The sequence below is a fragment of the Arachis hypogaea genome, chromosome 5, assembly GCF_003086295.3.
Source record: "Arachis hypogaea cultivar Tifrunner chromosome 5, arahy.Tifrunner.gnm2.J5K5, whole genome shotgun sequence".
Taxonomy (NCBI): domain Eukaryota; kingdom Viridiplantae; phylum Streptophyta; class Magnoliopsida; order Fabales; family Fabaceae; genus Arachis; species Arachis hypogaea.
Genome location: NC_092040.1, coordinates 9,483,326 through 9,506,174, shown reverse-complemented (window position 1 = coordinate 9,506,174; position 22,849 = coordinate 9,483,326). Strand labels below are relative to the sequence as shown.

General features: G+C 34.6%; 3 protein-coding genes across 18 annotated transcripts; 2 read left to right on the top strand and 1 right to left on the bottom strand.

The window, feature by feature from the left end:
* Positions 1-345: 345 nt before the first annotated feature.
* LOC112800643 (uncharacterized) lies at positions 346-5,224 on the bottom strand. The gene is made up of 12 exons (XM_025842996.3): positions 4,516-5,224; positions 4,341-4,422; positions 4,134-4,200; positions 3,823-3,888; positions 3,531-3,647; positions 2,935-3,348; positions 2,272-2,675; positions 2,081-2,180; positions 1,907-1,966; positions 1,727-1,813; positions 1,434-1,562; positions 346-1,333 (listed from the first exon to the last, which is right to left on the bottom strand). The coding sequence occupies exons 2-12, from the start codon at positions 4,412-4,414 to the stop codon at positions 1,031-1,033; spliced, it is 1,821 nt and encodes a 606-aa protein (XP_025698781.1). The 5' UTR covers positions 4,415-4,422; positions 4,516-5,224; the 3' UTR covers positions 346-1,030.
* Positions 368-871, top strand: LOC112800644 (STS14 protein). The gene has a single exon (XM_025842997.3). It carries the CDS (start codon positions 368-370, stop codon positions 869-871), a length of 504 nt encoding a protein of 167 aa, XP_025698782.1.
* Positions 5,225-10,778: 5,554 nt separating the features above from the next.
* On the top strand, positions 10,779-22,067 carry LOC112800642 (histone-lysine N-methyltransferase SUVR5). 16 transcript variants are annotated; one of them, XR_011881774.1, is made up of 14 exons: positions 11,118-11,363; positions 11,601-11,700; positions 14,291-14,721; positions 15,320-15,622; positions 15,754-15,864; positions 16,566-16,676; positions 16,944-19,787; positions 19,973-20,134; positions 20,587-20,703; positions 20,803-20,906; positions 20,985-21,122; positions 21,222-21,309; positions 21,422-21,717; positions 21,812-22,067. XR_011881774.1 is itself a non-coding variant. In XM_072236668.1 (13 exons), exons 3-13 carry the CDS (start codon positions 14,254-14,256, stop codon positions 21,527-21,529), a joined length of 4,554 nt encoding a protein of 1,517 aa, XP_072092769.1. In that variant the 5' UTR covers positions 11,251-11,363; positions 11,601-11,700; positions 14,178-14,253; the 3' UTR covers positions 21,530-21,803. The 16 variants fall into 16 exon arrangements, 9 of the variants coding, with proteins under 9 accessions (XP_025698777.1, XP_029154069.1, XP_025698776.1 ...); XR_011881772.1 differs by lacking the exon at positions 11,601-11,700 and having other exon boundaries at positions 10,825-11,363; positions 14,178-14,721; positions 21,422-21,694; XR_011881771.1 differs by lacking the exon at positions 11,601-11,700 and having other exon boundaries at positions 10,849-11,363; positions 14,178-14,721.
* Positions 22,068-22,849: the final 782 nt, after the last annotated feature.

Genomic DNA, 22,849 nt, shown 5'->3' with positions numbered 1-22,849 from the left:
TATTAAATAATTTAACCAATTAAATTATTTTCTAAGGTTCTTCGGCTATTAGTTTTAAAATGATTTATATGAGTTTCTACCTTCTAGATTCTAGTAAAATTAGATGTACCGTAAGTAAATACTAGAAAAGCCAAGTAAATAAAACATTGAATTGGTGGATGGATCCATTGATGATAGAGCAATACAGCTTGCAGTAACAGTAATGTCAATGTCTTCCAGTCAAAGGCTGCGGTTCACCCTCCAATGCCTACTTGCATCGCACCATGTTTAAGGGCAACATGGTAAATCCACTTCTCCATCTCTATCCACACCTTAAGAAAAGACTTCCTTTCACCTACACACACTACTCTGCATCCTAAATTCAAAAATGCAGCGTTATACTCTGTTCTCGCTTCTTCTTCTACTTGCCATGTTCCTTCTCGGAAGCCAAGGAGCAACGACACCGCCAGCGAAGGAGTACTTAGACGCACACAACGAAGCAAGAGCCGCAGTGGGAGTTCAACCTCTCAGCTGGAGCGACAAGCTGGCCAACGCCACCAGCCTAATGGTGCGCTACCAGAGGAACAACATGGCCTGCCAGTTCGCCAACTTAACGGCCAGCAAGTACGGCGGCAACCAGCTCTGGTCGGGATCTGCGGCCGGCGTGGCGCCACGCACGGCGGTGGAGGAGTGGGTGAAGGAGAAAGACTTCTACAACCACAGCAGCAACACGTGCGTGTCGAACCACGAGTGCGGCGTTTACACGCAGGTGGTGTGGAGGAACACGGTGCAGCTTGGTTGCTCCCAAGCCATTTGCGTGAAGGACAAAGCTAGCTTGACCATTTGTTTCTATGATCCCCCTGGAAATGTCATTGGAGAGTCTCCTTACTGATCCTCGTGTATTCTCAATTCCCAAATAAAAATCAATTTCGTTTTCTCTTTCTTTTTATGACGAATTAGCGACTGCATGCACTTTATTATCATTATTTACTCACACCCTTCACTGCTACCTTGTCTACTTTGTACAAAAAGAATTACATTACATAACTAATCATTTGAGCATGTCCTTAGATATGAGATATCGAAAATTGAAGTTATGTGGAATCCATTCTATGCATTTTCGGGATTTTACCACCTGCCATTTCTTCACACTCTTTCTAAGGGATTCTGGCAAAGAATCTTGGATCATCTCCATAACCTGACTTGGGCATAGTTCTAAGTCCTTGGTGAATGACTCAACAAGCTTTGGTAGTAGTAATTTTTTATCCTTCCGTACCCCAAATGTAGCTCGAATGTACTCATCCTTTGCTGCTTCTAGCTCTTGAATCACCCTCTTTGCTGTATATACACGTACCTGCCATGAATATAAATCTTGGATTAGCATTTAATTATCGAAAATGGGGTTGTTATGTAAATAAATTGCACAGGTTCAGAGCTAAGAAGTGGTTGAATACCGCTGGATCAGAATGGTTCCCTGAACAGAGTGCAAAGTGTGAAAGAGGCTCAGGATGTTCCATTGCATATCCTACTCTTCCATCTGCACTTCTGAATTTGCTCTTTTGAGAAAAGAACAAACGTAGCCACTGCAGGAACAAACAAGTTTTAAGAAGCACCATCTTAATCACTAGTACTATATTGGATTAAGAACTATAATTCAAAGGTTCTACTTCTACATGTTCTATATATTTTATATCATCAGTGCATTAAAATTAAACTCGTATTAATAGGTTAGGATCATAGGGTGAACCTGTCCAGGACGAGAAATCCGGCATCCGAGTATAATGTTTTGTATTGTGTCTGCAGTAACAGTGTAGCCACCAACATTATATGCAGCCTGCAAAGGCCAATCAAGCAGAAGGTTATGTTATGAGTTTCATCCTTCAATGACTATAAAAGATGCTACTAGCCTACTAACTTCACTATTTACCTTGAGAAGAAGAAAAGTTCTTTTCACATTGTTTTGTGGAATTCCATAAGCCAAAAATGCCTATTAAATACCAATGAACACATTATAAACCAGCAAATCAAAGGGAACAAATGTGTGAAGAGTATTACAAGAAAACAAGAGTTTTATCTTTTCGAGGATAATTATTATTATTACATGCATCACCAAAGCATTGTGTACATTGATCCAGAAAGCTAGCTTCTCTTCATGTTTCAACTTCCCAGGATTTACTTCTTCTAATCGACTAATAAGTGACCTGAAACAACATTACAAATTAAAGGGCATGAAAATATAAGATAATGAACTTCATTATTCATTAACTTAGTTGGATATTTTAATAAGCTCACCTGAAATGCTGGAGCAACTTATCAGCATCGCCTGATTTATGAATTTCTCTATAAATCCATGTTACTTCAACCATGGTGCTGTAAGGTCCACTGAACTCCTTGAGTCCTTCAACATGGAATGGATTGTCTAACCGCGCATCGAAGGAGGAATTGTTCCTGAACCTTGGACTCCACATGTCACCTTGATCTCCAATGGAGAAGGCACTGGTTGAGGACAAGGATGAAGTGGGAGACAAAAGGCCGGGATGCAATGATGGAGGGTCTGCAAGCTTGCAATATATAGCTGATATGCATTTGATCATGTCCTCGGAAAGTTTGTTAGGTGTCTCTAGAACATGATCGGATATTCGCGTACCCAGATGTTCTGCCAGACTAACTATATTTGGTGGATTGCTTTGGCCATACTGTATAAATTTACAAACAACTCAAAGTCAAAATCCAAAGGCTTCCACTCCATCAATATTGTCATGTTTTTCTTTGAAAACAATGTGAGAGTTTAGAATAATCAAGACAGTGTTCTACCAAGTTGATGATCAAGGTGGCAAGCTGGATATGAAAGTTTCTTAGGAAAGAAAATACAGAAATATTGTGTCTTTTGTCCCTATATCTATTGTCCTAGTTTTGTGACAAAAACAGTTTGCATATTCTTGATACTAGATTTACCTCCATCATGGACAATGGTTGAGAATGACAGGCACGGGGAGGTTTAGTTAAAGGTTCTGATGGTGGAGATGATCTTGTAAATGCTGAATAATGTGACAATGAAGAATGGCAACGGTAAACTCCAGAGTACATATGCATGTCTTCTGGAAGATTTCCTTTGTGTTCTTTTCCCTGAGTCTGAGGCTCATGGCTATTATTTGATTGTACTGCAGAGCATTCTGTTTTGGTTAAGACTTGAGTGAGCCGAGGTTGCGGCGTTGTTTGAGGAAGCTTCACAGTTTCCTCCTTGGTGGAAGGAGAGACAGAAGATAAGTGTTGATCAAAAGCTTTACGGTATAAAGAGAGAAGATGTTGCTCCAAATACACAACTTCCAACTCTAACACTGCAATCTCCTTGATTAACTCTGTGGCTGGCTGGAGTTACAATATAACATTGTAAACAAGAGTTTTGATAAACAGAAAGAAAACAAAGACACAAAACTCATATACACTTGTAAGGTCAATGTTCTTAATAGCATAACATTACATGTAACATAATTCCATTAATCATTCATAGCTATAGATAATATGATTAAGAGAAACAAAGAGAAATCTACCTTGGACATGGTATTATCATTTGCATTAACAAGAGGTGAAGGCCTGTATCCAAGTGCCTTTTCTAGGGTGCATCTAACTTCAAATTGGTCTTGTAATCTTCTCTCTAGTTGTAGAATCTACACAGAAATAGACAGAGTAAATAGGACAGAAATATTCTGAGTAGTCACTAGAAAAAAGCTGAACTGAAGCATGATGAAGTGATCATGGCTAAATGGGCTATATAGTGCAGTAAAAAGGTAAAGTCATGAGTCATGAGTCATGACCAATAACAATTATGGTATTGTATTGTACCTCTTGCTTGAGAGTAGTGTGGACTTCATTTCTAGCTTTAGTGCATTCTGTGAGGTAACCCATATCCTGTAACCAAATCAAACCCATACTTGTTAAGAGTCACAAAAGTCCTGCTACTCAAACAGAATTTGTTGTATGTGGGGGACTATATCCAATGATGTCACGGATCATTAATGTCTCAACAAAATGCAAACAGATTAACTAACTCTTTATCTCAAATCATATATACCATTTACACAATTCAATTCCATGTAAAAAATGAAAAAGAAAAAAAAAATTGTTATTTCAGCATCATGAATGGTTCACTATACCAGCTTCATTGAGTCTAATGCCTCAAGTTGATTATCATGTTCCTCCACTCCTTTCTTAACAGGAAGACTGTCATGTAGAAACAGAAAACACATTAAAAAATAGAAGCAAGTTGTCATGTGTAAACATTTACAAGTATGTGAAGAACACCAATCCATGCAACAAACAATAGAAGCGAAAAATTGAAGCATATGAAGCAGAAGGTATACCTCTTTGAACGCTTGTGACTTGAAGTGAATCTCAGTCCAAGAATTTTGTTTTCTCCACTTCTCTCAATCCCCATATCTAAAACTGAAAGCCACCCAAATCAAGAGTTATTCACATAAACAACAAAATCAACGGTGGATAAAAAAAAGCAATAGAGAGTCACTGGAAACATCATACCAAGGAACTTAACAATCAAGAACTCTCAACAAACTTCACAAATGGATTCTAAATCGGCCAAGTTAGTTGCCAGAGACCATTAAATAGATTCTAAACTGCCAAGACTTCACATGCTACTTTGCATTTCAGCATAGTTGAGTTTCCTTCCAGGAAGTAACCACAAAGTGATGATGATCACTTGCTGCTAGCATAATCTTCCGGGACATAAGAGATATATCTTTTCATAAAAACCATGGATGTAAGGGAGATAAACAAAAGAATTTCCCTTTTGACCACTGAACCTTGTCGTTGAAGAGTGAAGAGTTGTGACACTGCTAGTGCTATGCTGCCACAACTACAAGCCTTTGTAAAGGGTGGCCTTTTTGCGTTGCATTAAAAGGAGAGTGGCCCTTTAATTGAAGAATGAAGTCCTCTTTTTAGCTTTAATAGAATAATAATAACTTTGACAATGGTGAATGAACGAGGGGAAAAAGATGTCAAAGCTTCAAAAAGTTGCCAAAATCTCAGTCTAACTCTATCAAACTCTACAGAGATCCAAGGTATGAGAGGCTCAACTGTTTAGAGTTGACTGTTAAGTAAGTGCAGACTCAACATATAAACAAAGATAAAGATGCATATTCATTATTTATTCTATTACTATACTATATGATAATAAGTTATAATAATACATTAGTGTGTACAGAATGAATAGAAAAACAAATAAGTCAGCAAATCACAAATGGTAAAATAGCAGGCCATATTTTCAACATTCTATTCTCTTGTTGGAAAGCAAGTGGGAGTTGGTGACCTTCCGTCCACCATTTTGTCTCATTTTGCATCCATCCCTTAATTTAATCGTAATATTAGCAATTAGGCCAATTATTTGATGGAACCACAACCAAGACAAAATATAATGTGGGACAAAATTCAGATAGTAGTTCACTTTTAGTTGAAAAAGATACACTATGATTGTAGTAACGGGGTAGCATTTATTTTTCAGTTACATTGCTACAAGTCTCTTCTACTGTGTCTAAAATTCACTTGTAAGACTAAAAAATAAAAAGACAAATCTAACCTTACTTCAACACTATTTTTTCAGTATATAGTTTTGGCAGATAAAAAGAGAGAACAAGTGAGATGGTAACAAAAAACTGGATTGCAAGAAAGAAAAGCAAGGATTTAGTTACCTCAAAAGGGATGAAAGGTAAGGGATAAAGGACATTGGATACTTTGAAAGGAATAGAGAGTTATTGTGGGGTTTCTGTTTCTCTTTGTAAAAATGGCTTTTTAGAGGAGATACCCATATTGTCCTTGAGTATTTAAGGGACTAATGTTTGTCAAAGAATCCACAAATATAATATAATATTTTAATGGTGGGGTATTTGACCTTTAACCTTTTGCATAACCAATACAAGAAGAAAAGGATTGGAGTGAGGTAATGTAACCTGTTTCTCCCTTATTGTCTTCTCACAAATTCTACTGACAAACAACGTTGCACACATGCGGAGACAGATTAAAAGAGAAAAGATAAATGACACCGAGGAAGAACCATGTTGAAACTCAAGCTACATGTTTAGAGAGACTATAATAAATGCATGATACTGTATTAGAAAAACACACAACCTTATTATCTATTTTCCTGATAAAGAAGATTATGTGTAATTATTAGTTTTTGAAACATTAAAATATATAAGTGACAAATTTGACAAAAAAGCACTGTGAAGCTAGGAACTACAAAACAACATGCATGCTGAGGTAGTCTTTGGAAGGATATGATATTTTAAGCTTTAAATCCAGACTCAAAGTTTCTGGTTTCAATAAATAAACAAATGAAACTTCTATTTTATCTTACTATACACTGCATACAAGTCAGAAGGCCAATGTTCAATGCCAGAAACGACCAAATACTAAACATAAATTAAGCATATAATTATATATGCTTATTATGAGGTTTCAGATCAAGCAAATGGATCAATATTCAAATCAATCCAGACAAACATGCTTCCTAGATCCATGTAATTATCGAAAATTTATGTAAGGATATATAGTTTTTAATTGAGGATTAATATAAATTACAAAAATCTATGGCATCCCTATAATGAAGATAAAAGTTCACATAGTTTTATATCACTAAGATTCTCCACAAACTAATTAAATAAAATCAATTTACAAATCCAAGGGATAGATTAGATAGGTGAACCCTGAACCATATTAACATACATAGTTAAGGATTTGTTTGGACGTTATTTTTAGAAAAAAAAAGTTTTTAATGATTTTTTTAAAAGATTTTTTATAAAAGTAAAAGTGATTTTATATTTGAATATCTCATGTAAAACGATTTTTTTATCTATCAATTTTGTTTGGGTAAAATAAGATAAAAATATTTTTTTATTCATTTAGTATGTAAAAAATATCTTTTTTAAGAAAAAAATCTTTTAAAAAAATATATAAATTATAGTTTATCAAAAAAATTATTTTTTTATTTTTCTAGTGCTTTTACTTTTATTCTTAGAAATTTGCTAAATATATTAAAAAATAAAAAAATCTTTTAATTGAAAAAAGATATTTTTTATCGATTTAATAACACTCAAGCAAAAGCAAATATTAAATAGTAAAATTGTTTTACCTAAGTTAAAAAATGATTTGACTGTGACACTCTATTTTTTCTTTTCTTTTTTTTTTTTGGATGAAATTGATAAAAGAAGACAAATTAGAAGTTATATAGAATAATTGAAATCAAAGGAAGCTTGAAGCTCAGGGCTTCCAAACGAGTATGAAGAATGGTACTTGCTATATTTATGTGATAGGTTTGTCGTTGTTGCCACTTGCCAGCTATATTTCATTAGCTTATAGTGTTTGTTTGTTTGTTTTCATATGAACAAACCAAAATAATTTTGAAAACACATCATTGTTAAAAGCAAACTAAAGTTGATTTTCATATGACCGTATAAGCTTTGAGACTGAAGTACTTTGTCTCAAACAGTGACATTAGCTACTGGAAAGATCACAATCATTACGTGCTTGATTATTTTGTATTTATCTACCTTTTTTTCACCATCTGTAATAATTAATAATACGATATTTAGGAATTAATGGCTCCTTAATTACTTCCTCTTTGGAAGTGTTTGCAAAAATTGAAGTTTATAGAATACTATATACATAGCATAATTAATGCATGGGAATTTTGAAACAAATTTGAATACGTGAAGAAAATAAACACATGCACATAAATGACGCATCTTTATTATTTCATTGTCTTTGTTCTTTTTGTTCTGTATGACAGGAATCACAAATGCATGCAGCATTTGTTAATAGTGATGATAATAACAATGATTCCCTTGCCTTATGGAATATAACAATCTAGGACACAGAGAGCGGTAACAACTACTTGCCATATTATATGGGAATGGAAAATGAAAATAAAAGAAAGAGAGAAAGTGACTATTCAAACAGAGTTTTAAATATGTTGGGGAAATAATTAATAGCCCCAGGAAGAGAGCACATCATAAGCATTATTGTATCCAAAATGTGAATCAAAATTTTGGTGTAGCAGTGAAAAGAGGGGGCCTGTGGGGTTGGTTCTCAATAGTCCTCATCCGAAAATGGTGCCTCGAGTTAGCAAAACTTACATTACATATTACATAACATTTTGGTACAAATTAAATGTCTGTGTAAGAGGCTAATTAATATGGGCACATTAGTACATTATTTAAAATGTAGAATCGGAATTGTGTGACAGAAAAGGCGAACTTTCCAAAGAGGTTAGGACAAGCTAGTCAATGCCAATCATATATAACCATCATTAAAGCATCTTTCCTCCTATTTCTCTATCTGTCCCCACTTCTACCTCCATAATTTAACTACTTTTCATTCTCTGATCTTCATAATTATTTCCTTATTACCACATACTTTCTATTCTTCAACTTCATCAAATAATTAAAGCTTCTAGTTTATGCAGAATGACAACTCGTATGTGTGTGTTCTTAATTAAGCAAAACTGCTCCAACTTAATTAAGGAAGGTAGTAGGTAAAAGCGATCACATGGCAGTAGTGGCAAGAACAAATTGTGAGATAGGTAATTTGCAAATATGGATTATTTTGAAAGAAGCGGATGTGATGATATCACTTATAAAATCTTAGGATTTGGATCCATTAAATTTTGAATTTTATTTTAGAAGGTAACGTGTGATCATTCATTTTTAAATAGTCTCTCTCTTATATTTTTTTTGTCCCACTTATAAAATAAATAGTGAAAGATCATACTTTACTCTTTAAATAAAAATTTAAAATTTAAAAAATCTAAATTCAAAATTTTAAATTGATAAAAGGAGATAATATAAATATTTATATATTTAATATTCTTTTTTAAGTAAGATTTTTTTTTGTTGTATTTGTTTAATTTTTATATAGACAATTTTTTTAATTGTCTTATATTATTTTTAAAATTTTTTAGAATTTATCAAAAATCAAACTCTAAATCTTACTAACATAATAGTTTGATACTATATTATAATATTATCTTTTCTAAAAATTTAAATTGATAAAAAGAAAAAACATGTATATTTATATCTTTAACAACTAATAAGGTGCTGTTGACAAGTTGCTGTATCCACAGGCTTTTATCCTTTGTAGACATGGCGCAAAAACATCATCATTCAGGTTTTTTTTTTTTTTTTCTTTTTTTTCTTACCTACGCAACTGTAGTTTTCATACATGTGACGGCAACACCATGCATTCATGCACCTTGATATCACTAAGTTACATAATAATGAAATCATGAGTTAATCATAGCTGCAGTAAAGATTTTAACTTCTACTATGTCGATTCACTGGGATAGAAATAGCCCCGTCAGTCTTCGTTCGTAATAGCTACATATGTAATATATATAGTTAATTAATTAACTTGAGTATGGTATTGTTATAGATTTTTCATTTTAAAATACTAAGTTTGGTTAGCGTGAAATTTATTAAAATACCTAGTACTTTCTTTTTTTAGAAAAATATATACATATATTAAAAAAAATTTTCTTATCAAAAAGTTACTTATATCATTATATGTAATATACTAAATTTAATATTTGTAATAATATTTTAATTTTTAAGTATTTAAAATATGAAAATGTATTTATAAAAAGATATAACAAATTTTTAAAAAATTAATATTTTTAATTATGAAAAATTTATTTATATACTTATTTATATTTTAATAAATAGACTTAATCTATTTATGAATTTAGATGTTCAAAACACCTTAAATTTAAATTTATTTTATCTCAAATCAAATAAAAAAATAAACTCTTAATAGGTCATCTAACCTATTTTTATTTTTATCATCTATCGTATCTGTCACTTAGACATCAAAATTCAAAATTATGATATGCATCTAAGTTGTAACTAATAACTAATACGTTATTTAACTACATTCATTATTGAATATTATTTACATGTAATTTTAGCTAGCAGATTGTGCTTCACTTTTTAGTAATTTACTAATTTGAGTAATTTCTCCTAGAACAAGGCAAAAGGAATAATAAAGCTAAGAACAAATTATATCTAATGTTTGGTTTGTTATTGACGCAAGTTTTTTTTAGGGTCCTGTTTTGTTAGTAAAAGAAACATGAAAGAGAGCGTTGACCCATTTAGATGACATACCCGAAAACGAAACAAAAATATACCTTCCAACAAAAACCAATACGATAGACTTTATATTAGAGGTATCCATTGCGTTGTTGGGTCAACCCACACCAATCTATGGACTTCAACCAAACCCAACTCACAAATTGCAGGAAAGTTAGGTAAATGCTTTGAAAAAAAAATTAAAAGCATTAATTTAATTTTTAAATAAAAAAATCAAGTAAATGTATTAGATCGAATTGGAAAATCTCTAATGAATGAGATATGTCATGTGGTGTGTTGTGGACTTGTGGTATATCAGGAAGATTATTGGGTAAGATGTTCATTTTCCCATAATACCCTCCAAATAGTTGAAACTTGAAAATAAATAACTATTTAAAGTAATAGAAAGAAAACGATTAAAAATAATTAATAAAAATAATACTGTAATAATTTACCATTAACAGATCGAAGAAGTAATTATTACACCGAATGTTGATCTAGATTCTAGAACAAAGAAGTCGTGATACGACGTCGTTGGGTTTGCCATTATCGTTACGACCATGCGTTTTGTTGTCCTTTCCCTTTGATTATCCTTCACTCCGCTTCTCCCTTGCCCCATCCAAACTTATCATTATATTATATAATATATATTACACACTTTACATTATTAATTAAATTTTAGCTAAAAAATCATTAGTATTTCTATTACACATCCGAAGAGAGGTGACTGCAATTCACCACTCTCGGCTGCAGAAGGAAGCCCCAACTTGGCAACTTCTAACCCAGCCATTACCCCTAAGGTAAGGACCCATTTTTTTCGTTATTACCAATACTACCCTTTTCTCTATTCTTCTCCCTCCCTTTGTCTTAAAAAAATGGAAATATTGAGTCGTCTTTGAATTTGGGCACGGGGCCTCAGCTGACCACCCCTCTTTCTTTCTTTTCATGCCTAAAATCAAGAGCCACACTTGCTATATATATATTTTATTAAAAAATAAAGAGAACCCTGTATCTGTATCTATATTTCTATGCCCCCATCTACCTATCACTAACCATTAACCAATAGTGCTGCGAGAGGGAGACAACATTTTTTCACTTCACATAAAAACCAATTTTTTTTTTGTTTAAAAAAAAAAAGAAGAAAAAAGAGAGAGGCAATTTCATTTTCAACCACCCACCCACCCCCTTCTGCAAGTGCGCAAGGTGCCCCTCATCTCACTGCATAAACTTCCCTCCCTAACTCTTTTCCTTAAGGTACATTACCACTTGCCCCTTTTCTTACCTCCCTTTTATTTATCTCTCTATTTTCCCTAACACAATGTATATTCTATTTTCATGTCACATTTTTTGTGTGTCTCAATTTTATTTTTATTTGTGTCTGACCTAGCTAGCTCAACTCCCCGACCCCCTTATACATGTTGTGCACCTTATGTCTAATACAAACATATGTCTATGTCTATATATATTATAATAAAATAAAAAAATCTATAGGTTACAGAAAAAAAAAAAGACGTACTAGTAATGGCAGGAGTGAAGATCTTACCCCTATTTGGTTCAACGTTTTAAGGAGCACTCTCTATTATATGTTGAGGTTATATAACTGATGCCCGATTTTACTTTTTATGATTCTGCAGCACTTAATTTCTCAATTTTAAATTTTAATTTTCCAATTTTGAGACATGCAGTTAGTTACAATTACAATAATACATCCAAGTTCCGCATCTTCGTATGATTGATTTCACACACTGTGGATGTGCTTAGGGTTTATCATCTTGTGTTACTGTCTAACCACAATAATAATGCTGCGATTTAGTTCCATTTTTTCAATTGGGTCTTCGCCATTAAGGGTTTTCACCTTTCTATGAGCTAGACTTTAAATTGAGCATGTTCCTGTGCTGATTTTGCGTGTGCGGGCTTCAAAGTTTGAAGCTTTATCTTGCTGCTTCTCAGTAATGTATTGCTGTGACGGATTTTTTTCTGCTGGGTGGCTCTCAATCTCATCATTTGATTCGTGCCCTAATTGGGAAAAATAAAATTGAAACACAAAGGATTTGTTTTTTTTTTTTGAAAAAAAAAAAACCTTTTATTAACATTGTGACAATTAACAGATAACGATGCAATTGGTCATTGTTGGTTATCTGTTTCTGTTCACATTACTAATTGGCAACACAGAATCACCAATGTTTGCTGTTCGTTTCTCTTTGGTCGGGTTTTTTTGTGGGATCATATTCTCGTATGAATTTTAAGGTTCCATTTTCTGTTGGATGTGTAATAATTGGGTAAAAATATATATCGATTAATTTGATATGCAAATTTATACATAAAACTTGTCCGTTAATATTTCCTTAAGATTTTAAACTGAAAGATTTAATTTTCTAATGCTAATACTAGATAAATTTTATTCAAATCAGCTAGTCGCATTTTATGTATTATTCAAATGTCCGTAATACTAATCCGTTATGAAGTTAGATGTGAATTATTTTATTTTTTCATCCCAGAAATTATTCAAAAATTAAAAATTTTCATATGATAGCAATGGGGGTTAGGCATGGCGGGATGAGGGTGATAAACATGGTTCAATCTCCAATGGAAAGATTTGTCCACGTTTTAGTGTACGGATGTATCTTAACGTGATTGACTGAAATTGAAGAACATATAAAGATTGTTCTGTTATTTCACATTGAACTAATTGAAACAGAGATTGAACATGCTTGATTAGCCTCTGCTTACGCTTCCATTTAATTGAGGTCCGGGAGAAAAAAGTAATAAATATATAAATAAAACAACAGGTGGGAGGAAGGGTAGTGAAGTCCTTATTTAATTTTTTAACAGGAGGGTAGTGGAGTCTTAACAGTGAATCATAATCATATATTGTGTCAACTATATATATATTTTCACATTTTTGTATTTGATTATAATTTTGATTTTGTGCTATATTTTATTTGGTTCTATTTATCAAATTATATTGAACTTGTGAAAACAATCCATCGCCAAATATTGTAATGAACGAATTAATAATTTTCTTTTACATACTACTTTATATTTGAATACTAGTTTTGAAGCTCCAACAAGAAATTGAAATTAAATAGCATGACATGGAATCCAATGAAGTTTGGGCAAAATTATACTGACCCCTCCTAAAGTTTGGTTAAATTTATTGTGAATTCCTTTTATTTGCCCAAATCACATTGAAATTGACTGTGAAATTCACCTTTTAGGAGAGTTCTGTATTATCTTTATAGTGGTGTTCTGTGTCACATTTTATAGAATAGAAAAATACCGAGAATAATAGTACCTAAATTTTAGGAGAGGGTTGAATTTCATCAAAAGTGAGGCGTGTGTAATTTTTTCTGAAACTTCTCAACAAACTAAGATGCATTTGTTCAGCTCGTTTTTAAAAACAATTGGGCTTCATTGCTAAACATCTTTGTGTTTCTTAAAATTCATTATTGATTATTACACTAAAAGTATAATGAATATGAGATGTTTCTTTTCAAGGTATAACTCTATTACTATTATTAGTATTTAGTGCTATGTGGGTAAGAGTATTTAGTTAGTCACAAAACAAGCTGCCACTATAGTCCTGTGTCTTTGAAGTTTAAATGATTTATAATATACATTATATCTGTAATTATTTGTTTTTATCTGGTGGTAGCTATGTCTAGAGGTATTGGGAAATTAAGAAAAACTATAAGTAAAATAATGTAGAAAAATTTAGATTTTAATAGTTGGACTGTAAATATATTTACTATATGATTCTACAGCATTTCTAATCCATAGAGAATTATAGATAGAATTTCATTAGCATATAGTTTTGCCTGCCTACTAATTTCGTTTTGCTTGGAATTTGGACTAATCTAGACAAATTTTAGTATGGCTTTCTTAATGTCAGGAAACAGTCTTTTGGCACTCAGTATGAACTTGTGTACATTTGACCTTTGTGGATCACATGATGATGGTTTTGCAGTTTTTATTTGACACATTGTTGCCATTTAGTTTGGATATTTTCAACCACAACTCATGAACTACTACGTCAAAACTGAGTTTTGCATGCAATGAATTGAACAGGGTGGTGAGATAGGGAATCACCAGTGATCAGTGAGCATGTGTATCGTGTAATACTGTCTGTTTCCGAAATAGTAACATGGAAGTACTTCCCTGTTCTGGTGTTCAATGTACAGGGGAATCTGACCGTCCTCAACAGAGTCCAGGGACAGCCTTTTTATATCAGGGAGAACCTAATTACCCTGAAAATGGTCAACAAGTTAAATTTGGAGACGGTCAACTGAATGAATTATCACACAAAATGGAAGGGTCTCAGATAGAAAAGCAAGGTGAAGAAAAATGGACTGTCTGTCATTTGTCGACTAATTCGGATGTTCAATGCAGCAGAGATTCAGGTTGTGGCTTTCAGGGGGAAGACCAGAAGGAAGACTCCGCTCTCGATGATCTTGATGATGATTTGATAAATGAACCTTGCTTAACATCTGAAAATTCTCTCTTGGTTGTGGATACGATTGAAAGCGAATCACCAAACAACAGGGAAGGAGATTTATCATTTTCTGAACCCAAGTGGCTAGAGGGGGATGAACCTGTGGCATTATGGGTCAAGGTAAACCATATTTGTTGTTGTTAAGATACAAAGCTATTCATTTGCTGTTACCTATTAATGTTTGTTTTTGGTGGAGATGGTTAATGGTATGATATCAGAACTTCTTTTACCAAGTGGCCTAAAGTTCAATCTTTTCACTTCTATTTGTCCAAATAAAATAAATTGTATTTTTGCACAATATAGGTAGGTGTTCGTGGTGTATTCTCCTTGTTCCACACCCAAAGCGTTCTTGCTTGAGGGAACTTGTTAAATTGTGATTTCATTCATTTGCCTCTATTAAGCTCGGTTGAGGGGTAGATTATGCTGTCAAATCTTTAGTTGTTTATTCTCTAATTAGATAGTCTTTTAATGATTGTTTATAATTCTCCATACAATGAGAGTGTTGGTTGCTCATTACTCTACTGTTGCTTCTCTCAAGTTTTACTATTAGTCACTCAAAATCCTCGTTTTACGTATCTGATTGATCTGGAATGCCATATCATAATTGTCCTTGAGCTGTCAAAATCACACAATTCCTTTGTGTGAAACACGTGCTCATGCATACTTCAAGCTTTTCTGATTTTGCATTCATTGTATTGTGACTTGTCGGATTTTTCAGTGGAGAGGAAAGTGGCAGACTGGCATCAGATGTGCGAGAGCTGACCGGCCATTATCAACTTTGAGAGCAAAACCAACTCATGGACGGAAGAAATATTTTGTCATATTTTTTCCACACACAAGGAATTATTCTTGGGCAGATATGCTGCTTGTCCGATCAATCGATGAGTTTCCCCATCCTATTGCATATAAGACTCATTGGGTAGGATTAAAAATGGTAAGTGACTTGACTATTGCACGGCGGTTTATAATGCAGAAGCTAGCTATTGGAATGCTGAATATTGTTGATCAGCTTCATCCAAATGTAAGTGGTGGTGGTCCTATTTCTTGTTCTCCATCTCTCTTTTTGTAGTCTTGATTTTTCTTTTTATTTCTAAATTGAATACTTTTATAAAAAATAGAAGCGCTAATTTGACTTCTTTGCAATGGGTGTAGGCACTGACAGAAACTGCCCGTGATGTGAAGGGCTGGAAGGAATTTGCCATGGGTGCTTCCCATTGTACTGGTTATTCAGAATTTGGAAGAATGCTTCTAAAGCTGCACAATGTAAACTTCTATTTCTGATGATTTATGATGGTTAGGGTGTTTTGGCTAATAATGTTCAACATGAGCTTTACACCAAATTGATTCAGCATGACAATACTGCTAAAATAATCACATGGTGAAATGCTAATGGTTGATATTTATTAACTTATTATTGTATTAGGTTGTCAACAGCCAACATTAAAAACTTTGTTTACTCTTTATGACATGGATCTGATTAGCTACTTTGTATATGTTGTTGGCCCTGGCATTTTTCTACTGCTACATGGTTCTATGGATTGCATTCTCTTAGATTCAAAAAAATACTGCTTTCATACTTGTCTGCGCATGATTTTGTTTTTTTCTTTCTGTACTGTTCTTAAAGAGGCACATTTATTCTTCTTCACTTTTAAATTTGACACCAACTCCTGGGCTGAGCCTGAGCATATATTACCTGTACTTGATAATTCAGTTAGTGATTGTTAGATTTCATTGATGGTTGAATTACCAACATATAGTTGAAGTTGAAATCTAAACCTTCTAGTCATGTATTCCTTAGCTAGTGCAATTTATGTTGAGCTGCGTTACAGTTATAAAAATGTTTAAATCTTATTATTCTTATATTTCCTTATACAAATACATTTATTCTATACTCCGAGCCAGAAATTTTCTTAAGAAGTTACTTCTTTGGTGACTGAAGTATTGTCCTACCTTTTTCCTTACAGAGCATATTGCAGCCCTACATAAATGCTGATTGGTTACAGCATTCTTCTCACTCTTGGGCTGAAAGATGTCATATTGTGAATAGTGCCGAATCTGTAGAGCTGCTGAAGGAGGTACCTTGTAATATTGGCTAATAATTCTTGTATTATTGTATCCAGAAAAAGGATACTTCTTTCAAAACAAGGTGTAAAACATTAAAAGTGTTCATTTTTATTTCTTGAAGGATGCCTTAAGAAATTTCAATGATACTTCTTTTAAGGTGCTTATTGAGAACATATGTCAATGCACATGGAACGATGAATGCAGAAACTGTTTAAAACATCGATTACAATGTTTTGCCAGTATTTTTAGCTGATTGAATTCCTTATCCTATTGTTCAGGAATTGTCTGATTCTATTTTATGGAATGATGTCAACTCTCTTTGGAGGACACCGGCACAACCAATGTTAGGTTCTGACTGGAAATCCTGGAAGCATGATGTAATGAAATGGTTTACAACTTCACCTTCCTTATCTTGCAGCAAAGACACACAGCCACAGACTCCTGATGCTTCGTATGCTGCAAACCTTCAGGTTTCTAGAAAACGGGCCAAACTTGAAGTTCGTCGGGCAGATACACATGCTTCGCAAGCGGAAAGGAAAGATGTGAATCAGTCTGTTGCTCTTGAGACTGACCTTGGGTTCTTTAAGAATCAGGATACATTGAGCCTATTAGCAGCTGAGAATGGTAAACATGAAGATGTTAGGGAGGTATCTGCTGCGAACGATTTAACTAGTAATGTGGCCAATAAATGGAATGAAATTGTAGTTGAGGCTGCCGATTCGGATTGCTTGCATACCAAAGGAATGGAATTAACACCTGTGAGTGAAATGGCTGTTTCAAAATCAGTAGAGCCCGGTAGTAAGAATCGACAATGTATAGCCTATATTGAATCAAAGGGAAGACAGTGTGTGAGATGGGCAAATGATGGTGATGTTTATTGTTGTGTACATTTGTCCTCTCGATTTTTGGGCAGCTCGGAAAAAGCTGAGAAGCTGGTTCCAGTTGATACTCCTATGTGTGAAGGTACTACTGTTCTGGGTACAAAATGCAAGCACCGAGCCCTACCTGGTTTTCTATTCTGTAAGAAACACAAGCCTCATGATGAAACAGAGATCTCACATTCACCACAAAGTACACTGAAAAGGAAACTTGAAGAAAATTATGCTGGTTCAGTGAACACCTGCAGAGACATTGTGTTGGTAAATTCTGAAAGCCCACTGGAAGTGGAGCCAGTGTCATTCATTGGCGATGATTACTTTCAAAGAAAAAGCAGCTTAGGTGAGAATCCCACACATCCTGATAATTATGATGCAACGAAGGGTCTGCACTGTATTGGTTCTCCTCCCTTTGATGACAAGAATCCATGTAGAGAAGCTCCTAAGCGATATTGCTTGTATTGTGAAAATCACCTTCCTAGCTGGCTTAAACGTGCAAGAAATGGGAAGAGTAGAATCGTATCGAAAGAAGTGTTCACAGAACTTTTGAGGGACTGCAACTCGTGGGAGCAAAAGGTGCATTTGCATAAAGCATGTGAGCTTTTCTACAGGCTGTTCAAAAGCATTTTATCACTAAGAAACCCAGTTCCTAAGGATGTTCAATTCCAGTGGGCTTTGACTGAAGCCTCTAAAGATACTAGTGTAGGAGAATTCTTTACAAAGTTGGTTCATACTGAGAAGGCTAGAATCAAACTAATTTGGGGATTCGGTGATGACTTGGATGTATCTCCTATCATGGAAGAACCACCAGTTTTGCCATCCACAACCACTGATAGCATCGATAATGAAAATGCCATTAAGTGTAAGATATGCTCTGCAGAATTCAGTGATGACCAAGCTCTTGGTAACCATTGGATGGATAGTCATAAAAAGGAAGCACAGTGGCTGTTTAGGGGTTATGCATGTGCCATTTGTCTGGATTCTTTTACTAACAAGAAACTGTTGGAAACACATGTTCAAGAGCGACACCATGTGCAGTTTGTTGAACAGTGTATGCTTCTACAATGTATTCCTTGTGGTAGTCATTTCGGAAACAGTGAGCAATTATGGCAGCATGTTTTATCAGTTCATCCTGTTGATTTAAAGCCATCAAAAGCTCCTGAGCGGCAAACTCTCCCTGCTGGAGCTGGTCAAGATTCTCCAGTAAAACATGTCCAAGGAAACTCTGCTCCTTTGGAGAATAATTCTGAGAATCCGGGTGTCTTGCGGAAGTTCACTTGCAGGTTTTGTGGGTTGAAATTTGATTTGTTACCTGACCTTGGTCGACATCACCAAGCTGCCCATATGGGACCCAATCTAGTTAGCAACCACCCTGCGAAGAAGGGGGTTCGCTACTATGCATATAGATTAAAATCTGGCAGACTTAGCCGTCCTAAATTTAAAAAAGGTTTGGCAGCAGCATCATATAGGATCAGAAACAGGGCTAATGCTAATCTAAAGAGAGGTATCCAAGCAACAAAATCGCTTGGCATGAGGGACATGTCCTTACAACCTCGTGTAACATCATTACAACCTCAGGTGACAACATCCTTACAGCCTCATGTAACTGAAACATCAAAGATTAGTAAATTCGTGGAACATCAGTGCTCGGGAGTTGCAAAAATTTTATTTTCTGAGATTCAGAAGACTAAACCTCGGCCCAACAATCTTGATATTCTATCAATTGCTCACACTGCTTGCTGCAAAGTTAGTCTTGCAGCCTCACTTGAGGAGAAATTTGGAATTCTACCTAAAAGAATATATTTGAAGGCAGCAAAACTTTGTGCTGAGCATAATATTATTGTAAATTGGCATCATGAGGGGTTTATTTGTCCTAGAGGCTGCAATGGTTTGAAGGATCAAGCATTGCTCTCTCCCTTATCATCTCTTCCTAATAGTTTTGTGAGGCCAAAATCTGTAAATGTATCAGATCATGCAAGTGATGAGTGGGAACTGGATGAATTTCATTGCATCATCAATTCACATGGTCTAAAGTTAGGGTCACTGCAAAAATCTTCAATCTTTTGTGATGATATAAGCTTCGGGAAGGAATCAACTCCTGTGATTTGTGTAGTAGATCAAGAACTTTTGCATTCTATCAATAAGAATGATTCCAATGATCAAGATACTGACTCTGCTATGCCTTGGAAGAGCTTTACCTATGTTACAAAGGCAATGCTTGATCAATCCCTTAGTCTTGATTCGGAGGTAGTTCTCACTGTGAATCTTGAAATTTACTTTCCTAGGCACACATGGTTGAACTTCTAATATTCCTTCTTTCAACACCTCCCCCCCCCCCCCCAAAAAAAAAAAAAAAAACACCACACACACACGCACGCACTGTAAAATATGCATATTTAACATATTCTTTATCATATTTACTTTATTTGCAGAGTCTGCAATTGGGATGTTCCTGCTCATATTCTTCATGCTGTCCTGAAACATGTGACCATGTATACCTTTTTGGTAATGACTATGAGGATGCGAACGACATATTTGGGAAACCAATGCGTGGCAGGTTCCCATATGACGAGAATGGTCGAATAATATTAGAGGTAATACTTTCGTCAATTATAGACTGCCACTCTATCCAAAATTCTGATCTAAAAATTAACTTCTTGATGTTTGCCTTTGCTTGGTGATGGTATGTTGAGTAGTCATTTATACCGTGAACATAGTATCTTTTCCTGCTTACTTATTTCTGGGTTTGTATGTTTCTAAATCTCTCTTTTTATCATTTCAATATCCAAAATATTTTTGTTTGGATATAGCTGCTTTATATGTGCTGACTTTAGCTGTTGTCAACATCAGCATGCTCTCAAATTTTGGGTAATGACCTATATAGTGTATTTCAAAATCATATAGCTTTGCCTTTTCAGTTCCCTTGATAGTTTGGTGGCATGTGTATACAGCAGATATTTGCCTGTTATTTATTGTCTGTTACATTTTTAGTTATTTATAATTATTTTATTTGTCCTTTGGTGGGGATTGTCATACAAAACTTCAGGAAGGTTACCTTGTCTATGAGTGTAACCGAAGGTGCAGATGCAATAAGTCCTGTCCAAACAGAATATTACAGAATGGAGTACGAGTCAAGTTGGAAGTCTTTAAAACAGAGAATAAGGTAACTTTTTTCATTTCTTTTTCTAATCCATTTGATTGATTCAGATTCTTTGTAAGGCTTATCACATTGACTATTTGACATTTCTCATGCTATTTGTAGGGATGGGGGGTAAGGGCTGGGGAGGCTATCCTACGTGGCACATTTGTATGCGAGTACATTGGAGAGGTTTTAGATGTTCAGGAGGCACATAACAGGCGCAAGAGGTTTTATTTCTTGAAAATGCAATTCATTTCCCATTGTTTTTCCTTCTCTTTTACTGAATTGGTGTACATCAATTCCAGATATGGCACAGAACATTGCAGTTATTTCTATGACATCGATGATCATGTTAACGATATGAGCAGATTGATAGAAGGACAGGCGCACTATATAATAGATGCTACTAAATATGGAAATGTGTCCAGGTTCATCAATCATAGGTGAGCATGTAGCTCCTCAAAATTTTGTCCATAGACACTTTTTTCCCCTCCCTCCTAAACACCTGTTTGGTTTCCTCTTACAATTTGCTTTTACTGTAGCTGCTCGCCGAATCTTGTGAATCACCAAGTTTTAGTCGAGAGCATGGATTGCGAGCGTGCGCACATCGGTCTTTATGCAAGTCGGGATGTAAGAAGTCACCTCTATCTATAGGAACTACTATTTTGTCGAAAGTGATCCACTGTCTGTGGGGATTCCTTGTACTTGATGGTTTACATTTCATTCTGTATGTTGTTGACAGATTGCTCTGGGTGAAGAGTTGACACATGACTATCATTATAAGCTTGTGTCTGGAGAAGGAACTCCTTGCCTTTGCGGCGCTTCCAAGTGCAGGGGACGCCTTTATTAGGACACGAACACAAACCAGCGGTCATCAAGTAGGCTCTAACTTTGAAGGCTTCTGTTAGTGTTGATGTCTTCTAAGAGATTACCTTGTACAATGCTTCTTCCTTCGATTGGCAACTGTTATGTGACTGCATTGTTTTAAGCGGGATCTCTGTGGCACAATTTCTTGGTACTAATTATTGATGCGGAAATGTAAATATAGTACAATGTTTTGTTTTATCCTAATTTGCTCCTTGTTAAATATGTTTGAAGAATTATCTAATTATCTTCCCTGTAAATTGCATAGTTCACCGATTCTGCTCAATGATCATGGAATCCAAGAGCCCCGGATATATGCATGCATGAGAACCTAAATCCTAATGTCCGGTTGGTATAATGGTATGGTAGGCACAAAATACTTGTCTGATTCACCTAAAATATTCCAATGATATAATTATATATAAAATTACAAAAGAATATTATATGCATAATTTTGTATTGTCCAGGGCCGGAGCTAAAGAACAATCTGAATAAATTTAATTAAATCCTTATTCTTACACCAATACGTTATGTATGTATGGGTCTATGGGATTTGCCACTCGTGCATTTTTTTTATGTATGGGGTAATGAAACGGCCATAAGCTCGAAACACTTCAGCTCATGTCCTATAAAATATAAATATAAATACAGGTCTAATTGGAAGCAGAATTTGGTTTCTCCTTGTAGGACCACCAAAAAAAAGACTAAATTAAATGAGAGAGAGAGGATGAATTTGTTTAATTTTCTCTTATTAAATCTCATCATGATGTTTTACTAAAAATGAGAATTCCATCTGCCTATCATTTATTTGGAATTGGAGCACATGCATGGCAATTCCATCTGCACCATCATAGATATGACAAACAATTAAGCTATGGTTCCAGCAATAATCACAATTTGCCTATTCAGTTCGATCCAAATGGTGCAATTATTGGGATTAATGATGAAGGCACATTAGCATTGCAATCTATGCAACTTGGAACACGATCACTTACACCCACAAATAAAGGCAACTCAACAGGAATTCAATTAGAAAAATACATTACCACTAATCCAAAAGATAAATGTTTCCTAAACTCACGTTTTAGCAGGACACCAGACACTAAATAATAATTCTCGCATTATTTTTGTATGGTATCTGATGACTAAATGGATAATAACTCAACTAACATTGTTCAAATGAATAAACCCCCTTGACTTTGGAAATCCAAAAGAGAGTCTAGGTTTTTGCGAGTCAATTATATTATGCCATCCGAGTCATCTCATGACTTATATAACCATCTGACTAATAAAGTTATTATTGTAC